This window comes from Fulmarus glacialis, unplaced genomic scaffold (genome assembly GCF_000690835.1).
Source record: "Fulmarus glacialis isolate BGI_N327 unplaced genomic scaffold, ASM69083v1 scaffold7304, whole genome shotgun sequence".
Classification (NCBI taxonomy): domain Eukaryota; kingdom Metazoa; phylum Chordata; class Aves; order Procellariiformes; family Procellariidae; genus Fulmarus; species Fulmarus glacialis.
In genome coordinates, this window is record NW_009207332.1 from 26,135 (window position 1) to 51,507 (window position 25,373).

The window sequence follows — 25,373 nt, forward strand, 5'->3', positions numbered from 1 at the left end:
CATGGAAGGGAGTCACAGTGCAGAGTCATAGGGTTAAATGCTGCTCTAAGGCAGTTCAGGGTACCCCCACACATCTTTTTATCTTGCTTGCCATCTTGGGTTTCTTGTGACTTGTCCTTCCTACTCTTGGCACCCAGAAACCCGTCTGTCCGGCCTGCCTAGTGCTCTTTTTGCATGTTTGGTCTTTTGGTCTCATCCACCAGGGAGAGCATATATACTAAAAAATGGTGGTTGTCTAAAGTTTGAAAATTACTGAAGACCTAGACAAATAAATTCTCTCTTTCAGTTCACTGACTGAACCAAATATTGGTTCAAATGCCAAATCAGCAAAACCAGGTTGTTTCAGATTGCTTAGACTATTTCATTATCAGAGATTTGGTGGGGAAGTTTATTCTTTAAAAAAAAAAAAAAGAATAGGTCTTAAGGCATCATTTCAAAATGAAAAAAAAAAACCCTGAAATAACTTGATTTTTAAGCAAATGAGAAAAATTAAAGAAACAAGTGTTCTTGAACAGCAAGCCAGTCATCTGAAGAAACTCTCACAGCTCTAGGGAAAGGGTTAAAATCCCTGTGGTGTCTCCACTGACCTCCACATTACACTGAAGAAGAATTTGGCCTGAGCTTTCTTTTGGTAGAGAATCTGAGTCAGAAAAGCAGCCTCTGCTCATGGTTCCTTGCTCCTCCCTCTCCTCTCATCCAAGACTTCTCTGGGCCTGTTTCTATACTTAATATTCTAGGTCAACATTAGTAATGTTGAGTTTATCTGGGTTCAATAAACTCTGTTTTACATTGTGTCTTGGAAGGAGAATCACCCTAAAACTTTTAAATGCTTCACATTTTAAAAAAGGTTTCTTTTCAACTGATGGGCTTGTTTCTTCTCAGCAGTTTGGATACTATGCAGACTAATGTAATAACATTTGCTTTCACAAGGAAGCATACGTTTAAGCACTGTCTAATGTAGCTGGGTATTTTGAAATCTGTTAATCCATTCTAAAATGCTTGCTTGACCTATACTTGACTTGGGCTTACAAGAAATTCTATTATGCTAGTACAGTCCAATTAGCTGTGAGTAAGCAATAGCATTTTGCAAAGTTGACCATTTATTGTTGTTATGATTATCGTATCTAGAGCTCTAGAGTTTACAAGTAACAGAATTAGTGTGCAGTATCTATTTGTTTTTCTTCCTGCAGAAGGAATCAATCAATTCCATAGTCCTCCCAGAACATGTGTAGGAATATTTTTGTAGGAATATTTGTTGCTTAGGATTTATCTTGTTCATTACATTAATCAAAAGGTCTTTCTTCTATGCACCCCATGCATCTTGAAGGTGTTCTTTCTGTGCGGCATGCGGATTGACTATGATGATAGTGCAGCCTCTAGAATCAGATTCCCTCTGGATGAAATAATAAGCTGTGATTGCCAATTCAAACATTCTTCAAGAGCAGCAGTTATTCAGGCTTCTAATTAAAACAAAGCTAAAATATTCACTCTTGTGCTTATATTTGACTAGAAATCTTAGTATGATGCACTACCGAAGCAAAACTGTATTTTTACCTGTATTGTGAATATGTGAACTTGCTAAGCAAAAGGTCTTACCGCTGTAATTGATGAATCAAGCAGTCTCACGCTTCCAGGCTTAACAATAAAGTAGAAAGCACAAACTACTTCTGGTTTCTTTTGTACAATGAGGAAATGTAATATTCTGTCTAGAACAAAAAAACTGGTAGTCAAATGAACTGGGTACTAATCCAGGCCTTGCTCTCATTGAAAATACCTATGCCTCAACTGTCATCTCTGTAAAAGCTGTGACTATTTTCTGTAACAGTGTGAATAATAAACCATGCTATATCTTTCTGTTTTCAATTCTTAATTGATACAGTATGTAGTAAAATCTGAATTTCTTATATTTAATAGCTTGTATTGCAATATATATTGTACTAAAACCATGAGTTTGAGAGTCATCTTTAGATATAAAACCAAAAGCAAGTTGGTTAAAAAGCATTGAACTTCCTGCATGTTTCAAGTTTCTGCAAAATCAAGTCTTGAATTTGAGTAGATCTCATTTTGGGGATGATTTTCTACGTAAGATGGTAGGAAAACTGGAAAGAACGGTGTTCGAAAAACCTGAAGTTCTAAACCAGTTGTTGATTATGAAGTGTTTGAAGAAATGGATACAAAATGTTCATTTTACTGATGGCATTCATTCATCTTCATGCTTCTTAGTTCAGTGAGAGGTTTAGTGAGTTCAGAAGTTTTGAGAAGATAGTAGGTTATTCCACTGGTCCTTAGGCTGCTGAAGGGTATTGGATCTCATTTAATTCTGGACTGTAAATTTTGGTTCTGCTTTTCAAATGCTAAAAATTCAAAGATTGCAGTCTGCTTTTTGACATATTTTTCATTTATGTCATACTTAGTGATTAACTGTTCAAGCCTCTATATATTATTGGCAGGATGAGTTTCCTTCTGGGCAATATTAATTTTACATAAATTGAAATGAATATCTGCTTAATTAGAAGGCACAATGTGTTTTAAAGAACACTTTGAGGATGCAGTATGGTAGGGGCAGGAATTCTTCCCCCATCTTTTACACTTTGCAATCTTCTCTCTTGGCACTGCTGAGCTGAAATGTTTATTCTTTCTTTGCCTTGTCTCAGGAGAAGAGAAAAGTGAAGGTAGCATCAAATAAAAGTTGTCTTATTGTGTGTAAGGGTGGTATGTTGAGAACAGTTATTTATTGCTATTCATTTCACCCTGTGAGTGGCTGCTATAGATTTATAAAATCTACTGATACACTTTAAAGTAGTTATGTGCCTTAGCTTTTATATATCAATAAATTTTCCACAGCTGTGGATGCTCAGAAGCACGTCTTGTGAAATCTTTGCGTTTTATTAAAAAAAAAAAAAAAGCAGTAAAAAAAACCCCAGAGAAACTTGTCGACCTCATAGCCAAGTTCTCCTCCAAATACTTCCAGCTGCAGCTAGAGGGATGAGTCATGCTGAAAGCCGAGGAGCTTTTCTAAAAGCCTTTCGCTTGGTTCACATGATTTTTATTTTTTTTTAACTTTACATTCCTGTCTGTTTTTCTTTTCTTAAAAAAAAAAAAAACCAACAAAAAACGTGAAGGCGAGTCACCCAAGGAAAACCCGTATGAGGATGTGGAGCTGAAAGGCCGTCACGCGGGCCGAAAATCCCATCAGCTCTCCGAGAATTCCCTAGATTCTTTGCACAGGATGTGGACGCCCCAGGACAGGAAATACACATCACCTCCCCAGGTAACAGCGTGACGGCGCCGGTCTTTCTGTGCTCGAAGCTTATTTAAAACTTCTGCAAGAAAATCAATCATGGCACAGGAGGAAGAGCAGCCATACCAAGTGGTAGAGGGTATCTGGAGAAAGAGTGATCAAATGCATAAATCGTTGCTGGGAATGCTCTTGTCAGCTGTAGCTCAGCTTCTCAGCGCTGCGCTGCAGAAGCTGATGGCTCTTTGTGCTGGCTACAGCCTGATGAGTTTAAGCAGAATCCTTCCACTAGTTGTTTGTGAGCTGAATCTGGCCCTAAATTATTTGTATGGCTGCACCTTTTTGTGAATTGCCTCCGTGTTTGCTGCTGGGCTTTTAGTAGGGACAGGAGGGAAAAAGTCAGCTGCTTGATCTTGCCCATGTATTGTTACGTGAGGCCTATTGTGACTTTGCTCATGTGAAGTACGTAGCGCGGCATATTTTACTGTAAAATGGAGAAGGCCAAGTATGCCCCCCCAATAAATAAATGAATAATAAAATAATCAGAAAAACCTGAGTGTCTGCATTTAACAAGGCTGTATAAGTTGTGTTTACAGCATAAAGTAAAAGACCAGGAACTCCGCAGACTTTCCATTTTGTGGTGAATTTTCCAAAGCAGACTGTTTTTTTGTGAATGCTATGAAATGCCAGGTTGCTTTGTTGTTTATGGGATCATTGTGTTCATAAGGAAAAATATAAATTTCATCACATACTTAATTTTGAGATTCAAAATGTTTTTTAAAGGAACTTAGTTTTGCACTGAATCAACAGAAAATTTGCAGTTGAACAAAAGGTTGCAATAATTTACATTTTTTTCTTGTAAAGAGACCTAGAACAAAACTGAACGTATTTTCTTTCACTTATTTTGTGTGCATGTGTGTCCAAGAGACAGAAGAAGTATCACCAGGATTCTTGGTATGTGCCTAGCACATCATTTGTAAAACAGGAGTGTTTTCAGCAAAGCTACTGAAAAGGGAACAAGTGGAAGGTAGTAATCAGGCAGAGTAAGGAGAAGCAGAAACTGCAGCCACGAAGATAACCTCATAGTGAGAGACATACTATGCATAACAATTATTTTTGGCTGTGTGTGTCTTAGCAGGAATTGTGGCTAATTGTGGCATCTAGAGAATCCACCAGGTTGTACCATTCGGGTAGGAACCATATAGATCCATAGTAAGATACTGTCCACTGTTCTCTGTTTTATACAGGGTGACCAAAGAATATACAGATTAAAATTACTTTTGTAAAGTTGCTCAGTAAATAAGTACTCTCTGGTATCTTTGCAACAGGGCTATCTTTATTCTGGTAGCTTCTTTTTGAAATGCTGCCCAGAGTTTCCTGCCAGGAGTCAGTCCTGCCATAACTGTACTGTCATTGTGCTTATATATAAAGCGAAGAGACACTAAGAGCAGGTCAACTATGGGCCTGGGTAATTTTCCAATGACCAGAAATAGAAAAGTCTCAATTTCCTGAAGAATGGCAGCTTTGGCAATGATTTATCACCCCGTTTTTCCAGCATAGCAACATAACTGGATTAGCAACATGACTTTTCAGTCATGGATGATGATAAACAAGATGGAAGAGATCACAAGGTCAGCAGGCTTTCAACAATCATCTCCAAAAAGAATTCCTTTCATTAAAGTATAGACTGCTGCAGATTTTCCTGGCGTGCTAACCTGTGGTAAGCAGAGACCTCAGAAACACTGGCTTGTGGTCATTTTGAATCCCACTGTCCTTTCCCATTCGTTATTTTCAGTTTCTGAAGTCATCAGAACTAAAAAGAATGTTTTATTGATGACATTGTGTTTGTGATGCAAAACCCACACATACAGAAACTATGCTTAATCCCAGATAGTATGGTGCTGTAGTAAGTAAGCCCTCCAAGTAGAACAAATGGGACATTTGTTACTGCAGGTTTATAGCTTGTAATACTGCTAATAGAATATTAGCAAATGCCAATTGACAGCTGTTTGACATAATAGTACTTTTTTCTAAACAGGCTGCTTAAGCTTCTTACAGTGTTTGGGAGGAAAAGGCAGGGAGCCGGCCTTGCCAGCCTGCCGATTAACCTTCCTGAGAGCTGGGCAGAGCTGCTCGAAGGACTGCTCCAGAAGAGCCCCAGTTTTTTAAAGATAGCTATTACTTGGTGGTTAATCCTGTCAGTGAGATTTTCCTTTCTCCCTGCAAAGATAACAGTTTCGTGTTTTAAAGGGAATTCTTTGGGAATGCAGGACAAAGCTGTAACTGTGCCTCTGCACGTTGGCAGATCTTAAAACATCTTAACACCATGGAAATACAGCAAGCTTGATTTTCTACTTTCTTTCTCTAGGATAAAATAGCAACTTAAGCAACAATGTAATTGCTCTTGATTTTCACTACTGCAACTGAAAGAGATTGATCAGGCCCATCGGGTCAGTGTTGTGATGTCAGCCAAGCCTTTAAGTTAGGTTTGAAGGCTCATAGAATTGATGTGATGTGGGTCCATGGAAATGCACCAAAGCCAAAAGTACTATTGTTTTCTTTGAACTTTAAAGTCTTCGATATTGACCCCCTTCATTTTGACCCGTCTCTTCGTTTTGACCTTAAACCCTCTCTTTGCACATATGCCGCAGAACAGTGGCTCACCTGGCATGATGTCCTTGTGCAGCCACCACTTGCTCACAAAGAGCTGCTTCTGCACTAAGTGTTCCTGAGGAGGGGAAGAGCTCAAGCTGTTCTTGTTCCTGCAGCTACCTTCGAAGCCCAGCAGCCAGTCTCTGCGCATCGGGAACTGGTCAGAAAGGAAGAGCCACCGTTTACCACGGCTGCCCAAGCGGCACAGCCATGATGACATGCTGCTGCTGGCTCAGCTTGGCATTCCCTCCTCCCCTTCCAGCCTCAATGAGGACAGCCTGAGTACCACAAGCGAGCTGCTGTCTACGCGGCGGGCCAGGAGGGTCCCAAAGGTATTGGCAGGGTGATCAGGCTTATGCTGAGGATAGGTCACCTGTCTGCAAGAGCTTGCAAGTTTCTATCCAACCTTTAGCCATCACTGAAAGCTCTTTTTGTATCCTAAAGGAAAATTGAGATCAAAACAGAAACGGTAACTCTCAGGAGCCAAGACATACTCCTTTTTTACATACAGCTGTACTGTGAAAATCCCTTCCCTAGAAGTGGGTAACTCCGCCCTGGTCCAAGAGTAGCAAACATCTGATTGCCATCTTTGCACAGAGTTGATTTTAAGCCAATTCTGTTTTCCACACTATTCTTTTAGCTCTGTGGGCCAGAGCATTGTTGTGTACCTAACTTTATGATTTTGGATGGGTGATGGCCAAGCAATTATTATTTATAACATGCAGCAGCACTTGAAGTGTTTTTTTTCCCCATCATTTGTTTACTGGTCTCAGGGAAATAACTATTATTGGCCTAATATGTTTCCCTTCATTTACTCACAACCTCCCCCATCCTGATAACCCTGTTGTCTTGATGGATTTGAAGTAAAAATTAATTTTCCATTTTTCAAGGAGTTTTCCAATTCAAAATGGGATGTGAAAAAAGCCCAAGCCACCAAACAACAACAAAAAAACCCCAGCAAACCTTTTCTAGTACAATAGCAACAGAGGGGGGGTGAAGTGCCAATATATTTATTTTTGGCTTGTGAACAAAGTTGATTTTTACTGTATATTCAGCTCTTTCCTGTTCTTATTAGAGAGCATATTTTACAGTATATAGCTGTAAATACTGTGAGTAGAGGGAGATTTTTATGTTCCTGTCAATTAGTCTGAAATTCTGTCTAAGCAGGAAACAAACAAAAAGGAGGAAATTAATCCTATGTCCTTAATATTTACTATATTTTTACTTTCTTGGAATATACTATTTTACTGCACAAATGAGCATACATCTGTGAAGGAAGTTACAGAGTAACTTACAGAGTAGCTTACTACTTGGTTTTGAGTAAAACTTGGAAAGTTTGGCTGTTAGTTTTGTACCCAACTTTTTTTTTTTTTTTGATTTAAGGGACAGACATTCTCCTTATATGAAATTATGTTTTCAGCATATGAATGTTCATAGTTTTGTCATAAATCTCATGATAATTGCTATTTTTGACCACTCTAGCTCCTAGAATCACATATTACTGGAGAGCCTCAGGTTTTTATTGAGAAAATGTTAGTTATTAGAGGGAAAAACTCAAACTCGAGAAACTCCTGTTCTGTACCACTCCCCGTGATGCTTTGTGAAGCAATACCCAAATTCTTTAAACATCTGGGCATTCCTCACCACAGTGCAGGTATTTTACCCCTGGTGAAATAGCTCAAGCAAAGTGCCAAGCAGCAGAGTGAGGGGAGTGAAAAATCCCAGCAAGGCCTCTCACTCCTGGTTCCTGATGCCTTGTTTGGTGCTTACGTGCAGGAGTTTCTGGGCCGGCACACACGCTGGAGCCGGGCAGGATTTCATCCTGCTGGCTCTGCCGTGGTGCTGTGCAGATTCCCAGCAGGCAGAGCCAGGCACTCGGACGAAAGCAGAGAAGTTCCAGCTGAGCCTTGCTGGTGGGTTACACGTGGCTCAGTCAGCATGTGGAGGCAAAACCTCTAATACTGCTTCAAGCAGGAGAACAAGTGAGGATTTTAACACTTCAAACTGTCCGTTCTGGGCCAGATCCTCTTCCTCTGTTGGAGGGGTTGCACGAGTTTTTGTTCCAGTCTGTGCTCTGTTACTGACTTTCTACTGCGTCTTTGGTAAATTAGTTTTCTCCCATTGAGTTTATTTCTCTCTGCAAGCTGAGGTAACACAGCTTTTGCAAATTGTATTATATTCTATGAGTAATGCTGCTATGGAACGAAATATACTATTCCTGACTCATAAAAACATTATGAAGATTAATTGCTACATATTTATGACTCTCCAGAAGTTATAATATTCTGTTTAATTACGACCCTTGTTGAAGGCACTAAACACAAGTTCTCTCATTCATATTTTCCATCATCTCAGATTTTTTTGGATAGACAGTCATTATCTGCATTAGCCCTACTGAAGGAAATCATAAAGGTGATTACCAGGAGTTAAAATTCTGGCTAGTGCTGGTTAAAGCCAGCTGAAGCCAGTACTAGTAGCTAACTTCAAAATACTTTTGTAGATAAGGATAAGATTGGAGATAGTAGATACAGCACCTCTGAAGTAAAGTAAGTTCAGCACGAGTTGGAAGAGGGAGGGAGGAGAAGTCCATCTGGACCAGATCCTCAGCTGATACGATATAGCTTCAAAGCAGCTGGTTCACTCTCTACCTGGAAAGGCTTTAAAAAGCTAGGGCCATCTCCTTCTGTGCTTATTTGAACACACTAAAATCTCAGTTCAGAGAGATGCTAACACACATGTTACTCTTATACTCAAAATAAGAATATGATCTTAAGGTCCATAAGAGTTTGGCAAAGTTGGATATGGCTAATGGATCATTGTTACTTAGACAATGCAAGTGAAGAGAGAAACAATAGCATAGAGAGAGGGGAATGAGGTGGTAGAGTATAACAGCTACCTTTGAATCCTCAGGCTCATTGTGCTTTTATTACAAATGTCTACGTGATTTTTGAAAATGGGATTTAGGTTTCTGAGTTATTTAATTGTTTTTTAAAACATATCCATAGGTAGAGGAGTGAGATTCAAAATAAGTGATTCAAACAAATGGGATTCAAAGTAAGAGAGATAAGAAATGCACTTTGAAATAGTAAAGGCTTTGGGGGGTTCAGCTGGCCTATCATTCGTGGTCAAATTCTTTCTTTGGATAGATTAATTAAAAGTCTCCTGGCAGAAAAGTATTTGGTCTTACTGATTCCTCATTTTCTCATTTTGCAGCTTGTCCAAAGAATCAATTCCATCTACAGTGCAAAAAGAGGAAAAAAGCGATTGAAGAAACTTTCTATGTCCAATATTGAGACAGCGTCCCTACGAGGTATGACACAAGCATCACAGTTCAGTGAATCCATTTGAATGTTACAGGATTAACAGATTCCTTTCTTTCCTCCACATCTACCCCGGCCTCTACTTTGTTTAGAACTTTCTTCTACGAACAATGATAACTTTGTGTCTGCAAGAGGAGAAAATGGGGATGAGCTAAAAATAACCGAGATTCTCAGCATTGTCTATCCTATTAATCCCATGATCAGCTAGACTTACCCAGCTTCTTCGTTAGTTCACTTTTTGAGTAATTTGCATCTGTAAGTTTTGTCCAAAATTGACAGGTTTGACCTTGTAATTCATTCATGCTTTTTCCTGGCATGTGAATATAACTCACACTGTGCTCCAGACTGCTTCTGGAAAAGTAGGGGCCAAAAAGAAATTCAGGCCATGTTTGTAGTAGGAGTACAATAGAGCTTTAATGTGAGTATACCTCAGAAATACATCTTGTCATAAGGTTACTTTTGCATCTTACTCTCACTCAGTTTGGTGAGTTCTGGTGATTGAAAATGTTGCCCAGACAGACAAAGCTCGTAAGGATTACTTTGACTTCTCAAATGCTGCATAATTTTTTTTCAAAAAAATTGAAGTCTGAAAAAGAAGAGGAAGAGTTAAAATCCATTTTCCAAATGGCACATTCATGTCTGTAGCTTAGCATAGATGGGGGTTCAGTGCAACCAGTTGCTGTAATGGAGAATGAATTTTGCACTTTCATCAAAATGAAGCTCTTATTCTCAAGCAAAATTGAAACTTCATCCAAGGAAAACACAATCTAAGGAGTCATTTAAACTGTTTGTTTCAATATGTTTTAAAACTGAGGAGAGAGCATGCGTGGATCACAAGGCTCAGTGTGAGATATGATTTTTCCCAGTTTCACCACAGTAAACCAAGTTTATGTTTGCTTTGGTTTTGCATTAACTGATCCCTCTATCTCTTCTGCAGATGAGAACAGCGAGAGTGAGAGTGACTCAGATGACAGGTTTAAAGGTAAGGGATCAGCTTTCAATAACTTCAAGTCAGCCACTGTCACAGACCTTATCAACGTACACTCTCCTGCTACGGCACGTTGTTCCTGTCCATGGCCTATATTTTCATTCCTGAGCTATACTAACTCCATTACTGCAGAGCTCACAAAGTTTCCAACACAGGAGCATGAATGTGGAAAGCAAGGACAAAATGAGCTGTGAGGATCTAACAAGGATTTGGCAACTGTGTCATATAATGAAGAACAGGACCTTTGATAGATTTGCTTTGTCAGCCACTTCTCAGATGCTGATGTTTTCCAGACTGACTACTGGGTGCAAACTTAGAGGGATGAGATTGGATAAATATGCTCTCTTCTTATTCATGCACTGCTTTAAGTGTTTACAGCTAGCTGCTGTTGGAGGCAAGATTCTGGGTCTGATCCAGTGTAGTGGTTCTTACACACTTTTATAGGTCTGCAGTCTCCAAATTGTAGAAATTCCTTTATCAGTGCACAGCACCTGCACAAACTCTGCTCGAGCCAGGCCAGTAAATTAGTCCCTCATTTTCAAGAGACCTGATACACAGAGAGAACTATAAAAAAGTTGAAGGCAGCAACAACAGATTTGATTACTAAAACCCTACCATGTTGTTAGTAAGTGAGGGGGGAAAAAAAAACAAGAGTGCAGAGCTGTGGTTATAAGATAAGGGGCAAGCATTCCTGTCTGTCTGCTGCAGATGTCACCTGCTTACTGTTCATGCAGGAAAACTTGCTGGAAAAAATGTCTTAGGGAAACAGATTGGTTCCAGATAGATGGTGGTAAGGCCACCCAAAACAGGCTTTATGCAACATTGTACAGTGATATGTGGAAAAAGACTCCTTGCTCCTTTGTAGACAGGTACCCACCCAAAAGCACTTTCAGTTCTGTTTCTCTTTGTGTCAAAAAATATGGGGTTGCTTTTGCTCATAGCCCATGAAAGAAGACAGACAGGGCCTGGCCTCTCTCTTGTTATTGGGAGGATATTCTGATTTCACTGGAAACTGGGAAGCTTTTTCCCCCATTGTTGTGGAACGGAGGATCTTCATTCTGACGGCTCACTAACCAATTGCTCCTGCGTGACCTTATATTTACATTGATGCTCTCAGGGCATCCTGAGCCAAAGATCCAGTTGTCACGTGTAACATGACACGATTCACTGGGTCCCTATCTGTTGGGGTTGGGTGGGCTCTTTGGTTTCACCTCTTGCAAATGTAGCCAGCAGTGTGGGGCTATCTCAAGGCAGGACAAGGCAGGTTATTTCTTGGGATTTAGCTTCCCTAGTTGTGCAGTCACACCAAGACCCCAGTGCTTTATCAAAAGAATTTTAAATTTTTGTGTTGTTGAACCAGTTGTATGACGGCTGGTCATCAAGGGGTTTCCCTTTCTTTCTGTCAATTAATTACTGCTGTGATCAAGTGCTTGTGACATCTTATTTCCCTACCGCAAGGGACAGTCTGCCTTTTGCAAACTGTGGGCAGTGTGAGTGAATATAGCCTTAAGGGACTGACATGCACAGAGATCCTGATGTGAAGAGGTTGGGAAGAGCATGCAGGAAGCTGGTTTTACTCAGCTGTTTTCACTTACTGGTCTACCAGAACTGGTAATGATGTTACTGACTAGTCCACCATAGATGTCTAGTGACCAGTCACTGGATCAAGGCATATTTGGATCAAGGCTTATAATCTAGTCTTATGTGCAAAGAAAGAGCAGACCTTTGGCAGGGTAAAAGTTATGAACGGCAAATTATTTCAGTGACTTCGTGTTGCATCACTTCGGTACTTGGAGAGAGTTTTGATTTATGTGTGCAGTTAGTGAGGGAGACTACAATATGAAGGTTTGCTTTTGAAAGGAGAACATGCTTGGAATAATACGCTGGCAAATTGAAAGTTCTTGTGAATGGCTGTGGTTTACACATACACATTACAGTCCCAGGTAACAATCTGTCTTTTTTTTTTTTTTTTTTTAAACGCTAGCTCATACCCAGCGTCTAGTACACATCCAGTCAATGCTGAAGAGGGCTCCAAGTTATCGCACCCTGGAACTGGAGCTGATTGAATGGCAGGAACGGGAGTTATTTGAGTATTTTGTGGTAGTGTCACTGAAAAAGAAGCCCTCTAAAAACACTTACCTCCCAGAAGTGACATATCAGTTTCCCAAGGTAAAAGAAAAATTCTTACGTACAGTTCATTCTAAGATCAATAAAGTGAGTAACTGGGAAAATTAATAGAAATCTATTTTTTAAATGGAGTTAATCATTCAGCTTTCATAATTTTTCCAAAGTGATCTGTTACAAAGCGAAGGGCATAGAGAAGGTGACTGAAAGATTTCCCTGTGTACAAATTTATCTTTTCCAGTGCTGGAGAATTTGGCTGATGGTAGGTGCTTTAAAGACTGTGTTTAAATTAAGTTTCTAAATATTTCACTTCTAACTTATTTTGGCTATATTAGGATTTGTTCCAAAACTCACTGAAGTCAATGGAAAGACTTTTGCTGATCTATGGCATTTCTCTTGTGCTCTTGCAGCAGAAAGGAGTTTGAGTTAGGACTGTGTTTTAAGTGGCCATTGTGCAACAAGGGAGTTTTGAGCAATTTAAAAAAAAACCCAGCAGTGATTATTTCTATTGTACTAGCATCTATAAGCCTGTCCTGGGGTCATGCCTCACTCCGCCAAGCACAAATAAAGAACAAGCTGATGGGCCCTTGCTCTTCAGAGCTCATTAGTAACCCCCTTCCTGAGAGGTGCTGTGAAGCTGGCACTAACAGTACCTGACTGAACCTCAATTTTCTCCCCCGCAGCTAGAAAGACCAACCAAGCAAATGCGTGAAGCGGAGGAACGTCTCAAGGCTATCCCTCAGTTCTGCTTTCCTGATGCCAAGGACTGGCTCCCGGTCTCCGAATACAACAGGTACACCCTCCGGTGCTCCTCTGCTGCACAGTGCTGATGGAGTGCATCTGGAGCAGCCGCAGGCTCGCCGATGCCCAATTAAGGAAGTAGCAGTTTGAGTCTCAGCCACTTCAGGCTCAAGCAGCTGTATTTAATTTTTTTTTTTTTTAAGTTCTGTATTAATTTTCTTCCCTATTCTGCCTGGCTCACAGGCCTGTGTGGCTGAAGGAAAGAGGTTTGAAGATTCCACTTAGTGCTAAACCCAAAAGCATAAATGGAAGTATTTAAAATAAATCTTAAAAAGGACAGGGCCCTGCCCACCACCTGCTCTAGTCATTTACCCTAGAATGCTTGCCTAACATTGCAGGACACTTCTTCATTTGGCTCAAACCAATGCTGTTCTGAGAACTTTTTTGGAGCCGAGCTCTATGCCAGCAGAGGAGCCCTATCTTCCTTCCCTGGGAGATGAATGACTACAGGAGAAGGGCAAGGGAAGGGAGAGCCAGGCTTGCATTTTCTTTTTCACTCAAAAGAAACCTCAAAAAATGTATCTTTTCTTTTCTCTGCATTAATGTGTCAGAACCTGTTGATCTGAAGGTGTAGAAATAGTAGAATAGGCAGAAGGGATAGAATCATAGAATGGTTTGGGTTGGAAGGGACCTTTAAAGGTCATCTAGTCCAACCCCCCTGCAATGAGCAGGGACATCTTCAACTACATCAGGTTGCTCAGAGCCCCATCCAGCCTGAGCTTGAATGTTTCCAGGGATGGGGCATGTACAATCTCTCTGGGCAACATATGCTAGTGTTTCATCACCCTCATTGTAGAATATTTCTTCCTTATATCTAGTCTGAATCTACCCTCTTTCAGTTTAAAACCACTTCCCCCTTGTCCTGTTGCTACAGGCCCTACTAAAAAGTCTGTCCCCATCTTTCTTATAAGCCCCCTTTAAGTATTGAAAGGCTGCAATAAGGTCTCCCTGGAACCTTCTCTTCTCCGGGCTGAATAACCCCAAATCTCTCAGCCTGTCCTCATAGGTGACGTGTTCCATCCCTCTGATCATTTTTGTGTCCCTCCTCTGGACTCACTCCAACAGGTCCATGTCTTTCTTCTACTGAGGACTCCAGAGCTGGACGCAGTACTCCAGCTGGGGTCTCCCCCTATTCCCCTAGAATATGAGATGGCTTTTTAAGATGCATAGTCCAATACGTGTGTAAATGAAGTAAGACCTGTTCAGAGTGTGTCTAGAGGGACTTTCAATGATGACAAGGAACTAGCGTTCACCTGCAGAAATTACTGTAGCCAAGAATATGTATGGAACTTTTCATTGGCTTACGTATGGCACATGCAACGTAACCATGTTATATTCTGTGTTTCTTGGCTGTATTATTCAGTATGTGGAAGCACCTGAATAGTGAGTTACTGAAAACACTGAAGGAGAAGCGGACAACTGTGTGGGCAACATTGGTATGAGAAGCACACAGCCCTGCCTACACAGCATTTCACCTCTTCTGCTGCCGCTCTCCAGACAGACCTTTCATGAGCCCGTGTTTGTGAAACAAGATATCCCTCCCATATACAGCTATAATTATATAAACCCTGGCATTCCAGCACAAAGAAAAAGTGTTTTATATAATGCCATTTAAAACTTGCAAAGCAGTCAGGAATGTTTCTCAGTCCAGGCACAGATTCACAGACCCATCCCTTTGCCAGTGCTGAAATTATAGCCTCAAACTGTTGTTTTACTTCTCTGTCACAAATGGTACTTTTCCTAGACAGGGATATAAAAGGAGCTCGATTTTGGAAAACTGTGTGGTTTCTGGATTAGAAAATGATTTCTCTACTCTTAGAGAATATCTAAGGTTCTCCCTTTAAGAACAAAGCACAGTCCAAAGACAGGATCTAACTAAAAGGCAAGGGAATTACAACATTTGAATATTGCCCTCAAAATCCGATTCTTGTGTTCCTTCTGCAGCACAAAGGGACTGCTATGTCACTGAAATTCAGCACCCATCTCTTCTTATAATAAGATAGCTAGGTTGTCCACAACCGTGCAGATATTTTTGCTCTACTGCTGATGGAATTTCTCCACAGAGTATGTCCAGATAATGGGCAGAGGGAGAGAAGACCCTCCAGTGGGTAGAATCTCTCACTGGATAAGGCAGTATCCCTTTCTAAATTATCTACCTTGTAGCTATGCTGTAGTTCTGATAATAAGATCCAGGCAATTTATTTTCTTTTAGCGAGACCTTCTCTTTCATGCTGACTGGGGAAGATGGGAGCCGGCGGTTTGGTTATTGCAGGAGGCTGTTGGTAAGTACATCGCTTTCACCTCAAAATGCAGAATTCTGTTAAACAATATCTCAAAACTATCGTCTGCACTTTGAGCGTGTCTCTCATGGTTTTAAAAGAAAACAGAGTTACTGACTCTGAAATTTGGAAATGTAAGGAGCTCAAGTAAAATAAGAATTTATAATGGCTGTGTCAATCAAATTGATCCCAAGTCTTGTAGGAAATTCGTAAGAATGTGGAAAATTTCTTGTGTTAGCACTTACTTTTTAAATTCTTTGTATTACGTGCTTTCAAGCAGAATCACTTACAATTACTCTGAGAAATACTACAACATTGCAAACAAAGGCAAATGTGGTATTTCTAAACATTGGTGAGTAGCGTTTATCTCTTGGACAGCTGCTTACATCTCCAAAGTACTCTGCCAGCACTGCCTAATCAGTCTGCAGCCGGTCCGTGATGTAGGTAAATAAGCCACCCTGTTGAGTATGAGGGCGACAATGGCGGAGAGCAGGCCACCATCACCATTTGCTCAGTGCCATGCAATAAGCAGATGCCAGTGCTGGGAAGTCTAGGTTCTCAGGCTGCTTTTCTCATGACCAGGGGTGGTCAACTGGTGGTGTGGGGAGCTGACTCAGCTTGCCAAACAGTTTTGTCTCATCACCTGGAAAATCACTGGTTACCTGATAAATTGAGAGCATGGCAGTGTGTCGGAGGGGGAGGAAACTGCACGAAGGCTTGCAAAGTGTATTAAGGCAGATGGAGCACAGTGCAAACAGGGATTTTGCTGTCCATTCTGCAGATCTGACTGGATAGCAGCAAAGCATACAGCAGCATCAGCCGATGTTCATCACCTCTCAGATAGATTTGGAGCTGGTTGCGAGTGACTAGGCAGGGAGCCGTGGCTCCTGTACTGTTCACATGACAGCTGCCTACACTTCGCTGGAGAGCTTATACGGATATTGGATGCTGCAGGAGCATTTTGGGTACTCTCTGTGCAAAATGAATGTCTGCAGCAGCATTGCAAACTTGTAAATAGGTACCCCATATCTAAGAGAAAGGGACACTGTCACTTTCCCCTTCCTTCCCTCTCTGGCATGATTTCCCATCTTTCCAAGCAGGCAGCACCTGCCTTCAATAGCTTTCAGTGGCTTCCAGTAGACAGAGCAGCTCGCTGTCATTAGAACAGCACCCTCCATCCTGCATGCTGCCTGTATCTGACCCTGCTCTTACCCTGCTCTTTGTCTATGGCAAAGCTCCTTGTCGTGCAGACAGCAGATGCTCTGTCTGGGAGGTATTGCTGTGTGTGGTTTCTCTATTTGTAAGAAGTTTTGTTTAAACTAACATAACAGAAAACTTGTTTATCAATTCTGTGGGCGGTATTTGCCATAGGTAGCATCACAGAGACTCGCTTACTCTGTATAACACAGTGTGTAAGTGTGGGCCACAATAAGGTTTATATGAGGAAAGGAAATGTCAACGAAGGCTTGTGTTACAGTAAATCTAGGGCTGGTCAGGGGGTGATTCAGAGATGAACAAGTGGAGCACCTAGAAGGTATCCTTGCTGGTGTAAATAAGCATAACAAGATGTAGGGCAGCAGTATAATTCAATTACTTTTTTATATGTTGTCATTTAAAAGGATAATAAGGTATATTTGGAATAAAATAATGAAACCTCAGAAAATGTTGGCTAGAATTAAATTATGGAATGTTTCCACTCTACCAGGTAAAGGTGGTTTTAGACTTTTGTATTTCTGGGAATGTTAGCAAGTTTGGAATCAAGCACAGAGCTTATATTTGTGAAATGCAAGACAGTTGATCCTGGACCAGGCTGAGACTGAAATAATCAGCCACCATCCAGCAAAAACCAAAGCATCAATGGGCCATCAACGCTCCTTTCATACCAAACCCAAAACACAGCACACCCCCCAAGCTACTGGGAAGAAAGTTAACTCTGTCCCAGCTGGAACCAGGACAGGATGTTTCATCTGGTTCCAAAACCTGACATGCAGAAGCTGACATGTCTCATCTCACTGGTACAGCCTACCCAGCAGAGGAAAGTGGAGTAATACCAATGTATTTTACCAGCTTGTCCCTTTCTGGGGCAAATCCTGCCAAGCCTTCTGAGAGCAAAACTGGCACAGTCTGGGGCTTAGAAAGAAAGAGATTTTGGAAGCTGCAAAGAAACATCTCAGCATTTCTGTATCTGGGGAAATGGCAAAAGTAGCAGAGATCTGCTATTATTTGGATCCTGCAACCTCTTTCTGTGCTGCTGGGAGAAATGGTGGAGTTGGGGTTGTTACCTTCTCCATGCGGCTCAGCTGTGCTCACAAAGCGTAACAATTTCTTGTCGCCTGCAAATGTCAGTGCATGGGTGGAACAGCCTCACTGATGTGTACCTCAGTGTGATATTTCTATTTACAGTCACGTGCATAATTTCTTATTTTATATATGCAAATAGAGAGTTTGTACAGGCAACCAGGGGCAGGTAGATTCTGCAGGCACTGTTTATATGCCAGAGGCTTGGGCTCTAAAGCAGATTTTTGTATTTGAATATCCAATTTCCTGACCAGTTTCTGAAAGTTTCAGTCAGGGTGGCTCTGATGTCCAGGAGTGCACAGCATCTCCTTCGTTTAGTCCCATTCCCAACCCACAAGTTCTGTCAAATGCAATAACCAGAATTCGGGAACTACGTGCAGTTTTTGGCAAACATTACATAAGAGAAAGGTGGGGTTATACTGTGTAATATAGAACAATAAGAAAACCCTGAAATCATCACAAACTGCTCTGCATCAGGACAGGCCAACTGCTGTGAGGCTAGTTCCTTAGAAAATATTCCCCAGCTGTCCTGGCAAGGGATGCTCTTGTAACCACCACAGCAAGAGGTGTCCCACACCTTCTAGAGCATTTGGCATTCCTCAGCAGCAGGCTCCATGGCTGGATGGGCCAACTAGCCTGGTCCTGTGAGGATGGCTATCTGTGTCTTCTGCGGAGGTTGGTGTTACGATTCCTTTGTTTATGAAACAATTACTTTTTGTCAGCCTTGTTCTCCTTTGGCATGTTGTGATATGAACAAACTGCTCCACTTTTTCTTTTCTGCCTTCATATTTCAGATTCTTCCAGACCCTTTTGTTTTTTGGGGGTGTGTGCTAAAACCCTGCCAAAACTACCTCAAGGGATACAGTAACAATTATGTTCTGTTTGTTCTACAAATCCTGTACAGTATCCCCTTTAAATGTATTTATGTTGTTTTGATTCATTTTGGAACAGGATTAGAATGGAATGTAACCTATTGTACCACAGCAAACAATCTGCACTTCCATAGATAGCATGAAGTTTTCCAGTTACATCTTGATACCTCCAAGACAATCGTATAACAGCTTTCCTAGTGTCTTGATGGGAGAAGTATGCATCTTCATATAAAAGGAAATGGGCCAATATACAGTAGAGATATTAACTCTTACTACTATGCCATTTTACTGCAAATAAGACATTTTTCTTTAACAGCTCAGATTAATTTAACTTTCTTTTCTATGCTAATTAATCCATCAACTTGCTAGGCTCTTTTCTAGAGCTCTTCTTGGGCTGTGGCTCTGTGATACGCACATGTCCACAGCAAAGACGATTTGAAAAAAAAACATCACCCTGCGGAACACAGCCCCCTCCAGCGGACATTACAACACCCCTGGGGCTATGGGGCAGCAACCTGGGCAGGGGCAGAAGGGAGAGCAGGAGCGCAGGAGCACACGGTGGGGAAGGAACAGGGGTGAAGCTGCTGTAACATGAATCTGAGTAAATACAGATTTTTAATTTAGTTTAGTGTACAATTTCATTTTACTAATTGCCTTGATTTAATATGTTAAAAAATTGCTTTCTAAAGGGTGTGACTGAAGTCTTAGCTCTTCTCTATCTGTGCAATCCCATAGGCTTGCACCCAGTAAGAGCACAGTGGATATACAAGCATCACAGCGGTGAAAGCAGGGATCTTCTTGGTGGGTTTCTGCTGACAGAGTCTCAGCTGCAAGACCCACCAGTACTGGAAAATCCACAAAACTTTCCTTCCTGGGAGGCCATGAACGGTCTCTGCAGCCCAGAAAAAGAGTGTAGACAGCCAGAGAGACACCAGGCCTGTATCCTTTGGGAGATGCTTGGATCCAGTGCAGCTCCTCGGCAGCCTGGGCTGTCAGTATGGCCCTATGGCTGGGACCCACAGCTGTGCCAGCCCCTGTCCCCAGGGACAGTCATGGCATGTAAGCTGCTGTTTTATGGGATCTTCACAAGCATGTTGGGCTTTACTGCCATGGGAGTTGCTGCAGATGCTGAGGGGTGCTAGTTCTAGCTAGTGGGGCAATACTGGAGTATAAGATACTGCATCCTCAAAACAATGTCCTGCAGTTCGTTGCTACAGCTGGCAGCTGGTTCATGGGAACAGTAAGAGACACACATTTCTATCATATAGGGCAGACATCTGAGCAGACCCAGTTCTCAGAGCAGAAAGCTTGACAATGTCAGGATTTCTTGGCTGGTAACTTTGTACTTGCAGAAATAATATGAAAACTTGCAGGGTCTGTTTCACCCTATCCTATCTCTTTCTTCCTTCTCACATAAAAAATGTTCCTCCAGCACTTTTTTAGGCTAAGACGAGCCAGCCCCAGGAGTCAGTGAAAAATGACTGAACATGAAGTGTGTACATTAAAACATGAAAAACAGTCGTTAGATGGGACTAGTTCATCCTGCATTTGCTGGGGCAGGAGAGGAGAATTAGTTACACTGTAAAAGCAACTTTTGCGGGATGCAGACTAATGTTTATGGAACTGAAAAAAGCTCACTGGAAAACCTTTTCTTCCCCTTGCCTTCTTCCCTCCATTCTGCCCTTCCCCAAGCACCTTTGACAGCCCCGTGCACCTTGGGTGCTTTGGCATTAAAAGTTCATGTTTCCCATATAACAAGAAGACTTTAAGACAAGCTTTTGGATTTAAAACATCCACAGTTTTCTCATGGTCTGAATTTGGATTGGCCCTAACAAGGAATCAAGAGCTGCCACAGAAGCTGGCTTGTGACTGACAAATTCATTTCAGACTCTCAACTTTTGAATTGTTCTGATTCCTGACACCTTAAGGAACATTAATATAACATCTGTTTCTGGATATGTTGGCTTGCTGGTGAGCCTATGGCTTGTGTGGCCATGAGGCTGTGATTGTGATCTGATCTGACACAGTAACCTGTATTTGTAGGTCTGTCATTCTTTAAATTAAGCTAGCAACAAAACAGCAGACTTGCCAAGAAGGAGTTTTGCTGGGTTTTCAGTATGTCTCTCTCTTTCTGACACTGGCAAGCCTTATCTAATATATGCAGAAAAATGTTCATGGGAGGCATCTCCTCTATCTTCTTGATGTCATCCATTCAAGCTATGTACCCCATCAGCTTGTGTGTGGCTCTAATATAACTGAGCAGGAGAAATGTGCTGGGAGGTTATTCAGGAATACCATGTTTCCCTGTTTAAGCTTTGGATTCAATCTGCATCTTTCATTGTTCCAAAATCAAGACAGTCCTAGAGCCAGGTAGGATTAGAATAGAGTACTTTTCACTCCCCTGCAGAAGGGAGTAAGCATTACACAATGTGTGTGTGTGTGTGTGAAAATGGCATTTTTTGCATTGTCATTTAGAGTTAAATATTTTTATGTACTATGTCTGTTATATGATCATTGCTTTAATTACAGCTAATTGCAATTGAAGCATCTACAGTTCTGGTCTCAAAGGGAGCCCAGGGTGTTAGAGGCTTATGCAGAGCTAATGCTTGTGCTTTGCAAGGGGCGCTTCCTTCAGACAACTCAGCTGCTGCTGTGCATTTGTGATGGTCCTTTTTCACCTGGCCTTGGGGCAGGCCTTACTGCTTCCTCCATTTTTTCTAATAATGCTCTCTGGGGAATTATTTAGAATATCTCTGGCAAGATGTCCTGTCCCATTTTGGGGAGGAAGGAGCACAGCCCTTCTGGAGTCTTCAGGTTGATGCTAGCCTGTTTATTGCTGCACTCCTGCTTCTTTGAGATGGCATGTAGGACTATGGTGCATGTTTCTCTTTCTTGCTGTTTGGTAGGTCTGTTTTTGCCGCCTTTCCTCTCCACACAGTGTATCTTCAGGTAGATGGGAGAAGCTGGGAGGAGAATTGCAGGAGGAAAAATGTTGTGTTTGGTCCCCACTGCTTTGGTTCTTCTGATGTCAACACGCTGGGGGGACTAGCATTCCCCAGTTATTTCTGGGACTGTGAAACCAGGAGCTTTCCTGACACCCCACCGCCTCCCTAGTATCTTAAAAAACCCAAACGACTGAGTTATGTGTCTGAATGGCTGGTGAGCATGCACACTGCAGGGACAGCCTGCCTTGCTTTGAAAGCAGGCGTGTGCAGTGTGTGAGACTCTCAGTGCTATGCCAGACTGGGAGGAGATCTCTGAAGGCTCCCCTGGATTTCAAACACATGGGCAGGGAGGTGTAATTTGACAGAGAAAAATGGCAGGCTTACTTTTTGGAGCAAAAGCCTCCTGCTTCTCCTGCCAAAGCAGGTTTTGGAGTGGGCTTTAGTCAGTAAACTTCAGATTAAACTCACTATAAAAAAAGACTGTTCTGAGCCACTTGTGGACCAGCCCTGATGCAGATCTCAGCTCCTCCATCTCGTAGCCAAGTTCTTGTCAGTTTATGTTCATCCTCTTGGGAAACTGTCTTGTTATCAACAAAACTCATTAGCATTTTCATTCGTGATCCTGGACTAAGGCTGAAAATATCCTGAGCTCCATGAAAACAAATTGAAAACAAATCAAAACTAAAACATCATACCCTCCATCCCTCTTCTTCCAGGAGGAGTGCTGTGCATCAAGGCAGAGTTACTCAGATGCCTCTCGGCTGTGCTACTTTACCATATAGCTTCCCTGAACTGGACCTATTCATCGTGTGGAAGAGTAAGCCTTGGAGGACATGACTCCAAGGCTTTGTAGCTACCTTGTAGAGCACAGCCTGCAACTTGGAAGCACTCTTTTCTGGGAAGAGAGGAGGTTAAACCAGTACTGTTGGCCAGACCCAGTGCCCCAGTCTCCCCTAGTGAACAGAGATGAGTCCAGGCAGAGAAGGGCGGAGTGTCATGTCGCATATGATGTTTTTCTGGGAAAGAAGCAAACTAAAGCACAATGAGCAGGTGTTTTGGATCCATCTTTGAGGTGTAAACTAATGGCTGAGAAGGGAGGTTATGTGAATAGTTGCCACTGTTAGAAATTTGAGAAGTCCTGCCCCTCAGAATGGCTCTGCCTGAGGCTTTTGCTTGCTGCCTCTTACAGATGATTTGTATGCATCTGGGAGACTGTGCTGTTTGCAAGAAAAAGCCTCTGAAATAACAGAAAAGGATGTCCTATACGATGAGTGCAAGAAGGGAAGAATCCCAGCTCTGAGAGACATGTAGCCTTTAAGACATTTGAAAGCAATGATATTTCATAAAGGAGAATCTTTGAGTAAGCGCTAAGTAGTTATTGTTTCTGGTCTTATAGATGACCCAGGAATGTGATGTTTTTACTGGCACTCAGCGAGACAGCTCTTGGTTGGAATCTATCCAAGGCTCCTGGCATGGCTTCGGCATTTCTGCAGAAAAAAAACCAAAATCCCACATGCTTGATATAATCACTCAGTGCCTTTAGAAAGGGTTTTATACCTAATATGGACAAAAAAGGACTCTGCTTTTTCAGAGATGTGACGTGTAGTGAGCAGGTTTGGATCCAGAAATAGACTCATCTGTATTCACTTAGCTTTGGTATTTTTTTGTGGTCTTTATTATAACAGGCAGGCACCTGCTGACTGTCTAAGTCTAGATTGCAATATTCAGATTTTAAAAGCACAGCTACCCCTCAGTTTCTCTTTATTGACATCTGTGTGGCATGTAAATGTCAAACACACCATGGGGAAGTTAATCACTGTATCAGCAGAGTCTAATGATGAGACAAAGATAAAAATATGCTGGTCTTCTATGTGGATACAGAGGAGATGATCAGCCAGTTTGGCTAAATGTACAAGTGGGCAGAAGCTGATGGAAACAGTGACTGAGCTCCTTTATCACAGTTGTTATTAGTGGAGATGATTCTGTCGCTGCTGCATATCAATAATGTACAGCTGTACAAAGAGGCTAAGTGATGCCAAGTGATTCTTTTACAGCCACTTTTCACTCCATGCAGCACAAGCACAGCTGACTCCATAAGATGCAAGGAGGTAGGCAGCCTCGCCTATTGTCTCAGACCCCGCTTTCAGCTTTTTGCTGCTGGGGTCCTGGCGTTTGCTAGTGTACCTGCAGCCATTCTGTGCCTTGATGGACGTAGCTCCTGGACAAGGCAGTGTCAGAACTTCCTTGCATCATATCTTGGGACTACATGTGAATGCATCTGAAGTCAACAAGCCCTCTTCTTAAAATAACAGTCCCTAGGAAGTGTGTGCCTGCTGATCTGGTGAAAATCTGTTGCAGCTACACAAAACTGGAATGCTGCATCGCAGCTTATTAAAAATACAGCGGGAAGCTGCTATGCATGGATGTTACTGCCATCTGCGTGCATTGCACACATGCAGGACACCAGCAGACCAGCTCTGTGCTCTGAGGACCTTGCCAGTGAGGGTGGTTTTTCTGAAGTGCTCAGTATTGGCCTAATCCTACTTCTTTTCCAGTAAATAAGCTGAATCCAGCAAGTGGCTGTACCCTTCTTTCACACACAGCGCTGACGGGCCTGTCCCTGCAGTGGTATAGGCAGGGTTGCAGAGTCCGGTATGCTGAGGGAATACACGTCAGTCAGTCATGCCAATTTAAACCATTTGCTTCCCTAGGAAATATCTTCAATAGGATGGTTATAGAGGACCGTCTTTATAGGGTTTTTTTTGGGGGGTAGGGAGGGTGTGTGTCATCGATTCACACTTGCCACTGTTTAAGTTATTTAAGAGTTTCATGTTTATCATGCATTAATCTGAGGAAGTTAATGATTTAGCTCATGCAGCTTGCCTTTTTTTAGGCCTATAAGCTTGCTTTTCTGTAAGTTGAGCTCTCTTTGAACATCATGGAGTGAGTGGGGAACTAAAGTCATCATAACCTCCCTTAGCATTGTAGTTCTCATCTCCCACACATGGCCCCAGGGTGGCCCCACTCCTCGTGCCGCAGCAGGAGCAGAGGACAATGATAGCACAGGCATGAGTTACAGTCGTAGTTAAATGTGCTTTTATGGCTGCAAGCTGGAGCAATATTGGAATACAGCTCCAATGCGCTGTGATTTCCAAAGTGGATAAGCACTATTTACACTTTTTATTTTCCTGTCTTATGGAAGAAATACGATGCTTTTCCAAGAGTAGCTATTTTGATGGAGAAATGGATAGTGAAAGATGTCACATGATGGCCAACTGTGTGATCAGAGAGAGAAGTGTATTTCCTTATGACTCCAAATTAATATGTAATTTCAATCTCCTTTTTACTGTTATCAGCCAAGTGGAAAAGGCCCACGCCTACCTGAAGTTTATTGTGTCATCAGCCGTCTGGGGTGCTTTGACTTATTTTCCAAGGTAAGAAAATTTTTTTTTCAGATTGCTTTTTAATTTGATTGTTTACTGGGACACATGTGCAGTGATGAACCAGACGAGAAGAATTTCTTCCTTTGACGGGAGATAACTGTATTTTACAGTTGCTGTTTTGGATATTCCATCCCTATTATTGGGTTCATCAAAGAATGTCTTATTACTTCTGTGACTGAGGCAGAACTTGATTCAAAAAACATCTGGGTGTCTGTATGATCTGGCTGACTGAAGTTTTTTCCATTGTTTTCTAAAGCTGTTCTGTGCTGAGCTGTAATTCTTGGCGTCCACAGTTTGAATGATGGGCCAGTACCACTTTTACTCCAATACCCCACGGAATGATGAGGTTAAGAAAAAAGATTATTTGATAAGTGAATTCTATATGCTTAACTCTATTGACATGGGTTTTTGTC

At 41.8% G+C, this 25,373-nt stretch overlaps 1 protein-coding gene across 1 annotated transcript in view; it reads left to right on the plus strand.

The window, feature by feature from the left end:
• Positions 1–25,373, plus strand: part of ST5 (suppression of tumorigenicity 5) — a gene marked incomplete at both ends in the record, with an annotated part of 71,147 nt that overhangs the window by 15,927 nt on the left and 29,847 nt on the right. Inside the window, 8 exons of the mRNA XM_009576047.1 lie at positions 3,123–3,271; positions 6,007–6,222; positions 9,104–9,200; positions 10,148–10,192; positions 12,183–12,367; positions 13,006–13,115; positions 15,336–15,405; positions 24,874–24,951. Coding sequence (XP_009574342.1) covers positions 3,123–3,271; positions 6,007–6,222; positions 9,104–9,200; positions 10,148–10,192; positions 12,183–12,367; positions 13,006–13,115; positions 15,336–15,405; positions 24,874–24,951 — 950 coding nt within the window. The remainder of the gene's footprint in view (positions 1–3,122; positions 3,272–6,006; positions 6,223–9,103; positions 9,201–10,147; positions 10,193–12,182; positions 12,368–13,005; positions 13,116–15,335; positions 15,406–24,873; positions 24,952–25,373) is intronic.